Raw genomic sequence first — 13,375 nt, forward strand, 5'->3', positions numbered from 1 at the left:
ATGTTAATATGATTAAATAAGGCTTTATTTCTTTTAACAAGGTACAGTTACAGTATTATCTCAATTTACCATCAGTGTCCTTAAAAAATTTAGCAATAAAGAAGAGAGTAAAAGAAGTTTGCTCAAGTGCCCAACATTTGTTTTTCAGTAGTCACGTGATTTGAACTCACATTCGATCTTCTGAGCACTACTGCAGCACTTTATCCACTTAACTGCCACACTTTATCCACAGGTTCACATATGAAATTGCTCCAGTGTTTGTGTTGATGGAACAGCTGACTCTGAAAAAAATGAGGGAGATTGTCGGCTGGCCAAATGGAGAAGGAGATGGAATATTCTCCCCAGGTTGTTTTCCTCCTTACACCTGAATCACTTAAACAGTAAACACTGCCATCACTCATTATGCATATGAGAGATAAAGCAATATCCAAATTGTTTGGTATGCTGATAAAATTTAAATTAAAGCTCAGTAATTACTGGAATGTTATCCTTAGGATGTCAGTTGTGCTGAGTTTGTTGACCTTTTCTTTGACAGGAGGAGCGATCTCCAACATGTACAGTGTGATGATAGCTCGCTATAAGCATTTCCCTGAGGTGAAGACTAAGGGCATGAGTGCAGCCCCCAGGCTCGTGCTGCTCACTTCTGAGCATGTATGTATTTTTTTCTTACTGAAAAATGAATATCAAGATATTTCTGATGGTAGAGTCTAACCAGCAGTGCTGATGTAATGAATGAGTGGGTTTTATGTAGCATTATATAAACAGGAGATCTTTTCTCCAAGAGGCAATTAGACTGTAAAACTCCTCTCCCTTTCTTCAGGCAGGGAATTCTGTACACTTTAAATGCTGCTTTACTGATAAGTTAGTATTTTGCACATTTGTAAGAATGTATAGTTGTAAGAATATTTCTATTTAATTCCATAGTATAGGTTTATATTTTTACCAAATTGATTCATTGCTATTTGTATTGCTTTCTGTAAGTTTACACAAAAAATTCCCTTCAATATCAATAAAGTTTTTTTTTTTTTAATCTTATCTGTTGATCCCTGCTACTAAGATCAGTCATACATTTTCCTTATACTTGATCTTTACCATTTGTGCAATACTCTGGGTTTTTTTTATATATATAATCTCTGTGTGTGATTACAAGTACAGCATTTTCAGCATGTTTCCCTGTATTGAGAAAAGAATGGAAAACCTGTTTATTCACTTTGAAGTCCAATGTATATATATATGTATATGTAAATTAAGCTCTAAATCTGTATTATTCATCTTTTAAGTCACTGGACTACTTTTTCAGAGGAAATTAGTGGTTACAAATATAGTCATGTGGGCAGGGAAAGTGTAAGTATCCAGAATTACTCCATTGAACCAACTTTAGCTATACATTCTTTTGTACCTGTCTTATCTCATCTTAATGTAATAAGTGCATTGGTTGTAGTTTTTTTATTTGTCATGTAGTTGCAAAATCGTAATGTTTATTTGGCAGAATTCAGCAACACCTCTTAGACTTTCATTATGTGAGTTTTGAGTAAACAGATTTACCGTTCTTTTCTCACTTGATGTGTTGTAAACATGTTGGAATTATTGTTCATGTCAAGCACACATGGGCTACAGACAAAAATTAGTTGAATGGAGAAAATGCTGGCGAATTCTTAAGAATATCATTTACATGTTTTTCATATCCCATTTACAGAGTCATTACTCCATAAAGAAAGCCAGTGCAGTTCTTGGCTTTGGGACAGAGAACTTGATTCTGCTGAATACAGATGAGAGGTAAGAAGATTCTCGGTCTGAGCCGTGTACTTCTGTCAGCTCATGGTGTGTATGTGTGTGACCGTCTGTGTTACATGTCCATCTCCTTTATCAGAGGTAGAGTCATTCCTGCTGATCTGGAGGCCAAGGTTGTTGATGCCAAACGCAAGGTTAGTCTTTGCACAAAAAGATGTTCAACTCAGCTAAGTAGGCTGTTTACAAATATAGTGGTGCTTAATTACAAATGTGCTAAGAAAAGAAACTGCATGCTTTGTTAATAACTATGTAAATTAATATGTAACTAAAGCCTTTCTCATAGACTTGAATTCAAGCAAACATCATCTATAGTTTGTAGTTTAATGAAAGGACAATTCACAGTATTATAATATAAATGATAATATCCAATGAAAAAGGATATTAATGTACACCATAATATATCATAAAAAAAACAGGACTATATCACCTAGTCTCTATAGGACATGCTGAGTGACAATAGTTTAAGCAATGTTCTCAGCTCTGTTGCCTTTATCTCCTATAGTCAGTGAGAGTAGTCCATTGAGAGTGATAGCTCATCGGTCTCTGTGCTTTTTCAGGGCTACGTTCCATTTTATGTGAGTGCCACAGCCGGTACTACAGTTTACGGTGCTTTCGACCCCATCAGCGAGATTGCAGATATCTGTGAGAAATATAACATGTGGCTCCATGTGGATGTAAGTGCACAATGGTCATAAGTGTGAGTGTCGTTGGTCCAATTTTATAGTAAGTGACTCTAGTACTTGTGCAATTACATGTAATTATAATGTTTGCAATGTTACAGATAGAAGACAGTAATATATCATACATAAATACAAATAGTATGTTTCAACATCAGTTTTGGATTGTGAATTTACATGATTGTGGACTAATATTAAACTGGAATTTGACAGTAAGAACATACTACCTAAACAGACAATGTGGCCTTATTTAAAAGCATAGCTTGTACATTAATTTGCATTAATTTGCACTTTAAAATCAGTAGACACTTCCTGTCTATGTAGGTATTGTCACAATTAGAAATAAAATCTTACTGGAAAACCACAAATGTAATTGTTCTCAACTTGTTATATCTGAGAACATTTACAACTGTCAGTATATGTAAGTACACACGTGTATATAGAAAAGATGTATTTCTGTAATCCATCTGTAACAGTGCACACATCCTCAGTAGTTACATTATACTGTAGTTGCCTGTATAGTTATTAGAGACACTTAATATAAATTGAGACTGTGTCATTGTCATGTTATGAGTCAGTTGCTGAAGACAATGATCAGCAGATCAGACCTCTTTCATGTGTGTGTCCACAGGGAGCATGGGGAGGTGGACTGTTGATGTCCAGAAAGCACAGACACAAACTTCATGGCATTGAGAGGTACTCTTTACATTTTACATTTTTTCATACACGTATGTACATACACACATATTCATCTACATTCTGACAGGTGACAAATTAAAGGAAAAAAAATATAAAGTGTCTTAGTAAGGCTACCACGATCTACCAGAACAACTTCAATGTGCTTGGACACATTCTCTGATTCTCTGTAGGGATGAACATCATTTTCCCAAAAGATATTCCCTCAGTTATGTTTGATGATAGCGGTTGTGAACGCTGCCTAAAATGGCATTCCAAAATCTCACATAGATGCTCAACTGAGTTGAGATCTAGTGACTTTGAAGACAATGGTAATTGATTTATGATTAATAAAACATTTTTATAATCATTAAACCATTCAGTGAGCCCTCGTGTCCTGTGGATGGAGCCATTGTCATTCTGGAAGAGACCAGTCCAATCAGGATAGAAATGTTTCATCATAGGATAAAGGTGATTAGTCAGAATAACTTTGTATTGATTTGCAGTGACTCAAGTAGACAAGTGGACACAAACCATGCAACAAAATGCCCCACAACACCATAGAGCCACCTTTTCCTTTAATTTGACATCTCTCTATGTATCCAAGTCTGTTCTCAGTCTGCTGTGTTACTTTTGTAGGGCAAATTCTGTCACATGGAATCCTCACAAGATGATGGGCGTTCCACTACAGTGCTCTGCCATTCTGGTCAGAGAGAAGGTGAGGCTGAGAGTAGAGAAATGGAAGGGGTGGTGGGGAGGAGGGTGATGCAGGGACAGAGAGACAAAAACAGACAGCGAGATAGTGCTTGAAAAACAATATACGAAGGTGACTGAGTGGGGAAGTGCAAAAAGAGATAAACAGGACAAAAGGGTAGAAGAATCACTGAGGGGCTGTGCTCACTGAAGTGTATCATTAACCACTCTCCTCACCCCCTTTCTCTGTCTCTCTCTCTCTGTCTCTCTCTCTCTCTCTCTCTCTCTCTCTCTCTCTCTCTCTGCATTGACATTTCATTATGTGAATGTCTGGATGCCTGGTGGTCTCACCGAGTATGTGTGTGTGCTTGTGTGTGTGTGTGTGTGTGCGTGTGTATGTGCATGTATCTATACATGTTACAGGGACTTCTGCAGGGCTGCAACTCTATGTGTGCTGGCTATCTTTTCCAACCGGATAAACAGTATGATGTCTCCTATGATACTGGAGACAAGGCCATACAGTGCGGCCGGCATGTGGACATCTTCAAGTTCTGGCTCATGTGGAAGGCAAAGGTCTGCACACTATTACATGAATAGATGAATGACAAAAAAATTATCTGCAGCAATAAATTATTGCTTATTAAAATGCATTGTTTATTAATTGAGGGAAATTTTATTAACATCATATCACTTTTAGTAAATTGAATGTTAGTATTACAATTAAAAATTAATAAAAAACAGTATGAAGAGAAATATGTGTATATGTATTAGAAGATGTATATACTGTTTCTTGAAACAGGGTACCATTGGATTTGAAAAGCATGTAGACCGGTGTCTGGAGCTCTCAGAGTATCTCTATACTAAGATCAAAAACAGAGAAGGCTTTGAGATGGTGTTCCAGGGACAGGTGTGTGAAGAATATTTCTAAAATTTCAGACTTTATTTGATACCATTCATATAAATCTGTTCCTGAGGGGAATATAACATAAAATTGTAATAACCGTGACTATAGCACAGAGCAGTTTTTGAACATTTAGTACTGTGTAACAAGACTGGTTATTTTTGGGCTTGCTTTCTCTTTCCCTCAGCCTCAGCATACTAATGTGTGCTTCTGGTATATTCCACCGAGCCTGCGTGGCATGCCAGATGAAGAGGAGAGGAGGCAGAGGCTCCATAAGGTAAAATCCGCTTCGACCATTTCAAAACTGTCCAGATGTTGCTTCCTTTGTTCTAATATTTTCAGCACAATCTTATGGCATAGAAGAGAACATGACGTCACAGTGATATGTCAAAAACACACAGCGATATGTCAGTAAGAGCCTGTCTAATGTCATGTGATTGAAAAACAATGGCTTCTCCCCTAAAACCAGGTGGCTCCTAAAATCAAGGCAATGATGATGGAGTGTGGCTCAACAATGGTGGGCTACCAACCTCAGGGTGACAAGGTCAACTTCTTCAGGATGGTCATTTCCAACCCTGCCGCCACCAGGTCAGATATCGACTTCCTGATCGATGAGATTGAAAGACTGGGCCTGGATTTATAAAAAGTGCAATGATATTTTAGCTGGTTCAGAGTTCATTGACAACATTATACATCCCTGTACAATCCCAAACAATTTCACCAAGCATTAGGTTGTGATAGCAAAACTGAGAGTTGTGGTATGGGTTTACAATCTTGCCATCGCTCAAATTACTTTTATGTGACACATGAGCTTCTTGATAACAGGATTTTGTGATCATAGTCTAAAAAGATTCTATCTGTGTGAAGAAGGAATGGCAGATTGAACCTTATGAAGGTCACAATTTCATAAAACTGTTCTGTTAAACCACTAGAAATGATGACATTGATGAACCATAATGCTGGCAGTGCTGAGGTTTTGAGTCAAACATGACGTTAACACTGATTAAAGGTTTTCTGGAATGTTCCATCACGAAGCTGTCAGTGAAGGTGAAGTCATATCAGGGCTTGTGATCTGGGAGTATAGCAATTAAAAGTGAAGATAACAGCATCTGAACATCTTGAAAATCTTTCAGTGGCATGTCCTTATTCAAGGTGTTCCTCACATGACCTCTTTATTCTATCCTCATTGTATCTATCAATTATGTGAACTATATTTAATGATGTTATATAATGAACTATTGCACATTAATTTCAAATTTCTCTGCACCAATATATAGTTTAAGAATTCAATTAATCAAAGTCAAATAATTGTTGGTTCTTAGTATTGTCAATGTGACTGAATTTCACTGCATATTTTAGCTATTCTGTAGAATAAATTAATGGAAAATACTTGGATCTAAAGTACTTTATGTAGATTGTGTATATTATAGTTATATGGCCTTTGTGACTAATGTATTACATTACATAGTTTTACATTACACTGTTTAAATAGTGTTTAACATTTAAATAGAATTATTTTCTAAAGATTTTATTTATATGAAGAGACTGTGTGAAAGATGTCTTTTTGTCCATTTGTAGGGTACCTTTATTTGTATTTGAGAGGATCTTATGAGTGTTTTAAAAATGTTTTAGAGATTTCAATGTATTCATTGACCAAAGACATAGAAGGAAGTGATATTTATTTATCAATCACTTTTATCTGTACTACACAATGACCTAGGTTAATTGATCAGCGTGTCACATAAAGAAAACATGAGCACATACAGTGTAACTTTAGTGCAATCAGTGTGGTGTAGCTGTGATTGTTACTATACTTATTGTTATAAGTACATAATGAATGTTCTAAGTAAATTGTCTAGTTATAGTCAAGTGAAATGAGAATCAGTAAAAAGCAGTGAGTTCTAGCTAAAACTGCTGGTACTTAGTAAGATAAGCACAACAGAATTTTACCCCTTAAAATACAAGTGTTATGTATTTTATTAGTATGTAGAGAAGATTTTTACTGACATCTTAGTAAGCACAGGACTATGTGTCCAGTCATAGATTAAGCCAGTTTTAAGCATTAGTGGTGATTATTGAATGTTTTTTTTTTAAATTCTGGGACTGGGCTTAGTCTGTGTCCAGAAAACTAGGCCTGAAGGGTTCATTCCTAAAAGGAGGCGAAGGTCATGCTTACATTCCTCGGTCCTGGGCATTTAATGTGAGCATTAGGAGAGATTATGCATTTACAGTCAGTGTTTTTGCAGACAAAATGCTGGTTAAAGACAGGCACCTTAAACTACAGTCACACTAAGTGAACTTGTGCAGAAATGATGTTTAAATACTGCAAATAAAACACTTGAAATCAACCAATTGCTCCTTATTTTATTGTAATTACTGATGATGTTCGATCTGTGCATAAACGGTGCCAAGATAATGTTACTCATCTTTTATTTAGTCTCAGATAGGAGTTGCTAATAATTATAAGAAATATTAATTTTTACTGGATTCAAAGCCTTTCAAAACTCTGTGGACATTACCTTAATCCCAAAATCAGTGCATCAGAAAAACATATTTTACATATATTTTTTATAGTATTCTTAAGTACATGTGAACATTAAGACACCAAGTGCATGTTTTGGTGTAATAGCTTGTCATTTCCATTTTCTCCTGGAGTAGTACAGGGGTCCGATCAGGTTACAGTCCTGTTATAAACATGGTCAACCATGAGGAACAGAAATCAATCTGCATGGAAATTGTACATTTGAACAGACAAAGAGCTTTGCCCACATCTTCATCAATCATTAGCGATCTTGAACCATGGATTTTCTGTGGAACGCATTTAACATGGATCACCTGTGAAGCAAGCCATGAATTCATATGAGGCTTGAATCAATCTCACCCAAAATGCAAACTGGGCCATTAGTCAACCTAAAACATCAAATCAAGGTAGATTGCTTCACACCTTTGTCAGCTTTGTAGTTTGACTGAAAACAGCTTTCATTTTGCTTCATGACAAGGACTATAACCCACTTACAATTCTCAAAGACTTTTTTTTTCTTCAAAAATCCAGCTTCACTCTCCTCTATCTCTACTGTCATTCCCCATATCTCAAATTAATAGCCCAGAGAAGGAGTTTTACAGGGCGATCATTGCGGCGCAGCGCTTTCTTAGCCTTCTCAGTGGGACGAAGCTCTGTTCATTATTCACTCTTTTAAAGACATTTTTCATAAAAGTCATCAGACCTTGTTCTCTTTTAGACTTGCCATATGAGCATATCGAAAGGTAATTTCAGGTCAGTCCCTGGATTAATAGGTCCATTTTATTTATAACATGCAGGATATATGTCTGTTTCAGCTTTCACTAGATCTTTTAACACTATATTGTATGTAATATATAATACAATATCAAATAGGCCTATATTTGAAATGATTAAGAAACATGCACATGGTTAATTAGTCTACACTTTCCATATATCATGATTACAGTAGCCTATTAGAAAATTCCAGCTGCCATTTTTGTTTAAAATGATATATATATATATATATATATATATATATATATATATATATATATATATATATATATATATATATATATATATATATATATATATAAGGGTATAAATTTGCATTTAGAGAGTTCTATTAACGAGGATTCGGAATCAGCGTCCAGTTTAAGTAGCCAGTTAATAGCCAGGACACTTTATCATGGTTCAGGAATGAGATTTACAGGTTTACAATCTTTGCCATGATTTAGCAATTTCCACTTCACCAGCAGTGATTTTAGCTAGCTAAGGATTGCAACATTAGTCCATGAGCATAAACAATCTACCTATGAAATAATTTATCTATAGCATGGGATAAAACTGGTTCTGGCTGAAAATTTGGTACCAACTTCTTTTTAAATGTCTAAAAACAACTACTAAATGTTACCAGATGATTAGATCTTGTGTGTATTTGATACCTGGTACAAACTTGGAGTTTAAATACAGCATCAGATCATCGCACTACTGTGTGCAGATTTGAAAATGTACACAACACTTTTTAATCACTATTCCACAAAGAGTTAATAATGTCTGTAATTTGGTGTGTTACATTTTTCATCTTTTTTATTTATCAGGATTAAATAAATTCTAAAATTATATAATTTTCACAAATATCTCAATGTTTTCCTTCTTTCTATCTTTCTGAGCAATTAACATATACAGTTATTAATGGTTATATTTGCACAGACATGTATGCAAGACTGCAGTTTGCATAAGAAATGACCACTTGCTTTTAAACATAGCCTAAAGCTGTTTGTCTACTAAGTAAGTGGCTACTTATAGGTAATATTTAGGGGGAGATAACATTATTGAAGCTTAATTAAATTGATGCATAGCTACAGAGTTAATTGGGAGCCAGGTGTCTTGGGCCCTGGGAGGTAATTGCAACATAATGAAAATGGAGAGAGTGCAGTGAGAACAGAATAATCTGTTCCAGCCTTTAGTATCACTGTTATACTGCGCCAGGACACAGACACTGAAAACACACATACCGCTGTGCTTGGTGGACTAGATCTCTGACTTCACATAAAAAGCAATATTCTGTGTAATATAGTTACAGACATGGGCATATACAATTGGAATAATGTTTATATATTTTTCTTACTCTAGAAGAGATCTACAATAAAATGCATTTTGTTCACCTATCATACAGTCAGTGTGTATTCATATTATCCTCGTTCATATTAGCTTGGAGAGTCATTGCCAAATCATTTGAAATGACTGAGTAAGTTCAGTTAGTGCTTTATAAAACTCACTTTCTCAGCCAAAAGAAATCCCACTTAATTCCCATTAGCTGCACTGCATTAGCAGAGCCTCAAATTCTCCATCAATTTTAATTACAAGCATTATTAAGCTTAGCAGGACTTTGGGAATAATAAGCTCGGCTTGGCTACATTTCTTTCTCTCCCTGCAGGTCTGCTCTTTTTCAGGCTATGGATAAGATAAGCAACATTACAGTAAATACCTGCTGTCTAAATTTATATTGGACTATCTGGAAGTACATATTTGTCATTCCAGTAGTCTCTCCAAAAGCATTCTTCCAACAGCTTTAAAAAGTTTATTCTATTTTATACTTATTTTAAACCTGGGAACAGATTATTGCTTTACTGAGATGTTTTGAAAGCAGTATTTACGAATTCAGCATTCATTCTGCAGTCATCTTTAGTAAGTGTTTTATTCTGGGTTAGTCAGGGTTGTGGTGGATCTGGAGCGAGAAGTAGGAATACACCCTGGATGGGACACCAGTCTATTGCAGGGGATAACATCACAAACCCATTTGCACTCATTCACACTTAGGAGCAATTTAGACTCACTAATCTACCTACTTGCAGAAAACCCAGTGGAAATGTGCAAGGACATGGGGAGAACAGGCAAAACTCAGGACAGACAGTAATCTGAGCACGGGATTAAACAGGGACACCGGAGCTGTGAATATTTTCTATGAAAAATTATGACAACTAATCCTATAGAATATAACTGGACTCACCGTTGTCTTCATTTTTGACAAGAGTAGCTAAAGTAAAATAAAGTGACTATGGTCATTTTGTCACAACCTTGCCTTTTCATGTCAAATTCCAGCTGCTTCCTAAATATTTTTCTACGTGCCATATTGTTCTTCTGCTATCACTCCAGCTCCCTCCAGTGGTCACAGCTCTGTCTCATCGCTGGGCTCAATTCTCACACTGCTCTTACTTGGAGAACATTGAAAAACAGCCGGTGCAACGGTCCCTGAAGGCTTGATGTGACTGATGTGTCCTGACCTCCTGGGACTGCCTGCTGCATTAGGCCTCTGATAAATACTGACAGTCCTTTTATGCATGACTCCTTTAATGAAATGCTGATGGGGATATTGATGAAAGGAGCCTGGATTGGTGCCAGAGTATGTCCCTCAGACATTGTTTCTCTTCTGTGCTCTCATGCTTGCATGCATTCACATACACTAATACAAAATGATCTACTGCATCAGTCAATAAAATTAGCCTATTTAGATGCCTTGCTCCAGAAGTACTTTTATGGCCTCAGTACTAACTTGCTGCTTGTATTTCAGAGTTCTTCATCATGTTTACTGCCTCTTCACTACTTTCTAAATAGCTATGTAAAATGAGATCAATTATAAAAGTAGCCCTCAAAAATGTACAACAACCTCCATAGTTATTGATTCTGTGCACAGAAGCACTTTACTGTAAAAAGATTTATTGGACTTTGAGTACAATTTGTTTCATCCCTGTCAGCTGAGTCGCTAACAGGTGTCTTGTTGAAGCTAAAATATTGGTGGTTAATGTCCTTGCGAGACAAGTCTTTAAGCACTTAGCCAGAGAACTGCCACTATGTCAAAGTCTGCATACTGCATTACATGGGAACATTGTGATCATGTGATCACTGATACAACACATGAATATAAGAACATTTACTGAGTACTGAATGACATTTCACATTATCAGTGGTTGTTAGTGATCTATAATGCAAAGCAGAGACTAAAGATTTGTCAGTAAACATCATTACTTGCAAAACGGAACATGCTGTCATTTCGCAGTGGCACTCTCGAGATCATCATATGTGTAATAAAGAGTGAACATGGTGGACATGCAAAAAACATGTAAAATATAACACCAAGCAGTCTTCTATGACTTGTGTTTCTGTTCTTGCTTCATTTAAAGCAGACAATATACAGTCTTGCTTGGTATAGATGGGCAGAAAAAGTTACTGAAGTTAATTTATTCTTTAAAAAAACAATAATAAAAAATAACTTTTAGTACTCTGCACTACCTCACTTTGCCAACATAACAACGCTTCTATAATGCTTGAAATTGGACAATACCAAGCAAGGAATCTGAGAACCACTCCTCAGTTCACAATCTCTCCAGATCCTCCAGGGTCCTAGGTCCTCTCTTGTGGACTCTCCTTTTCATCTCACCCCACAGATATTCAGTGGTTTCAGTCAGAGGACTGAATGGGATGGCCATGTTGAAGGATTTTGTGGTCAATTAACCATTTTTGTGTGGATTGGGACATACTGAATGTTTTAGATTATTGTCCTGCTGGAAGAGCCTGCCTTCTTAACAGAGGCAACCTGATCTTAATTTATAATCTCCTGGTACTTCATGGAGTCCATGATGCAACGTATCTTACCAAGGTTCCCAGGGTCTTTGGAGGAAAAACAGCTCCACATCACAGATCCTCCACCATATCATAGTGGGGATTATGTTGTTTTCTGTATGTATTATAAACCATTCTGCTTTTTACACTAACACTCCTTTAGTGTTTGTTACAAAAAGCTCTATTTTTTTTGTCTCCTCCTGACATAGAATCTGGCTCCAGTCAAAGTTGCAGTAAAGTCGAAAGCATTTCCGGCGCTTACATTTGTGGCTAGATAGGAGAAAAGACTTTGTCCTGGCACACCTTCTAAATACTTTTATGACACCGAGGTGGCATCTAACTGTACATTTGGAGACTTGGTGACCCCAAAACGGTGCCGCCATCTGCAAATCTGCAACTGTGATCCATGGAGGAATTTTTGCTTCTCTAACCATCCTACACACCGTCTGTTCATTATAAGTATGGTTGTATTTTTCAGGCACATAACTATTTTAAATAGCCACTGCCTCTTTTATGAAAGTCAACACAGTTTTGTTGTATACAGTTTCATTTGTATATTTTCTATTGTTCCTCATGTTGATTAATGACTAATGGAATTTAGCCTGTTAACTCATTTATATACCAGTGCAACAGGAAGGAAAGCATGACCACTAAAGAGTCTCTAAACACTCTTAAGTTGAACTTAAAGATAAAATAATAATAATAATAATAATAATAATAATAATAATAATAATGTGATAATGCTTCAGTTACATTTTAATTCATATGAATGTCTAGAGATGCCAATAATTGCCGTATGATTTTGTTAAATAAAATCATAAAAAAATTTTATGCCAATTAAAAATTAAATCTGACAATTTTTCATAACCTTTTTCCAATAATTCTGGAACTGAATGTATGATGATCATGAAATTTAGCCTGTAATTGAGTTTGACCAAATCAACAATCATATATAAGCTGAAAAAAAATTAATAAATAACTATAATAATTTTAAAAATTGAATAATAAATTCTTTAATAAGAGATTGAGAACTGGTTTGATGTGAATCCCATTCCTACATATTTATCTTGAAACCTGTAGTATATTTGGATATTTTTGTGCTTGTCATTCACATCTCATCTGCTATTATGTTCTACAAAATGCATTCAATCATAAAGCCAGTTACAATTACTATTTTATCTCTTATGACCTCCTCCCCTCTTCTAAAGTTCCAGATTTTCCTAGAGATACACATAACCCCATTTGAGACACATTGGCCAAGTGCATAGAGACCATTAGACCAAACTGCACATGAGAGACTTAAAACAAAACAAAAACAAGCAAACAAAAAAACAAAAAAAAAACAAACAAAAAAAAAAAAAAAAAAAAAAAAGACTTCGTCTCCTTGTCTGTGTGTTTAAAATGGCATCAGATGACACTTTAGGTGGGCAATTGGAGTAGATGAGCATTAACATCAAACCATAACAAGAAAATTAAAGTATTAGATGCCTATTTCAAGAAGAACAGTATATAATC

General features: G+C 35.8%; 1 protein-coding gene across 2 annotated transcripts in view; it reads left to right on the top strand.

Moving 5' to 3' along the window:
* gad1a (glutamate decarboxylase 1a) overlaps window positions 1-7,085 on the top strand; it is a 14,064-nt gene extending 6,979 nt beyond the window's left edge. For both annotated transcript variants that reach the window (XM_026913214.3, XM_034304919.2), the window contains 11 exons: window positions 233-345; window positions 536-651; window positions 1,697-1,776; window positions 1,871-1,925; window positions 2,349-2,465; window positions 3,100-3,164; window positions 3,783-3,861; window positions 4,260-4,409; window positions 4,636-4,743; window positions 4,925-5,014; window positions 5,207-7,085. In XM_026913214.3, the coding sequence (XP_026769015.3) occupies window positions 233-345; window positions 536-651; window positions 1,697-1,776; window positions 1,871-1,925; window positions 2,349-2,465; window positions 3,100-3,164; window positions 3,783-3,861; window positions 4,260-4,409; window positions 4,636-4,743; window positions 4,925-5,014; window positions 5,207-5,380 (1,147 nt within the window). In that variant the 3' untranslated portion in view covers window positions 5,381-7,085. The remainder of the gene's footprint in view (window positions 1-232; window positions 346-535; window positions 652-1,696; window positions 1,777-1,870; window positions 1,926-2,348; window positions 2,466-3,099; window positions 3,165-3,782; window positions 3,862-4,259; window positions 4,410-4,635; window positions 4,744-4,924; window positions 5,015-5,206) is intronic.
* Window positions 7,086-13,375: the final 6,290 nt, after the last annotated feature.

This window comes from Pangasianodon hypophthalmus, chromosome 5 (assembly GCF_027358585.1).
Source record: "Pangasianodon hypophthalmus isolate fPanHyp1 chromosome 5, fPanHyp1.pri, whole genome shotgun sequence".
In the NCBI taxonomy this organism is placed as follows: Eukaryota; Metazoa; Chordata; class Actinopteri; order Siluriformes; family Pangasiidae; genus Pangasianodon; species Pangasianodon hypophthalmus.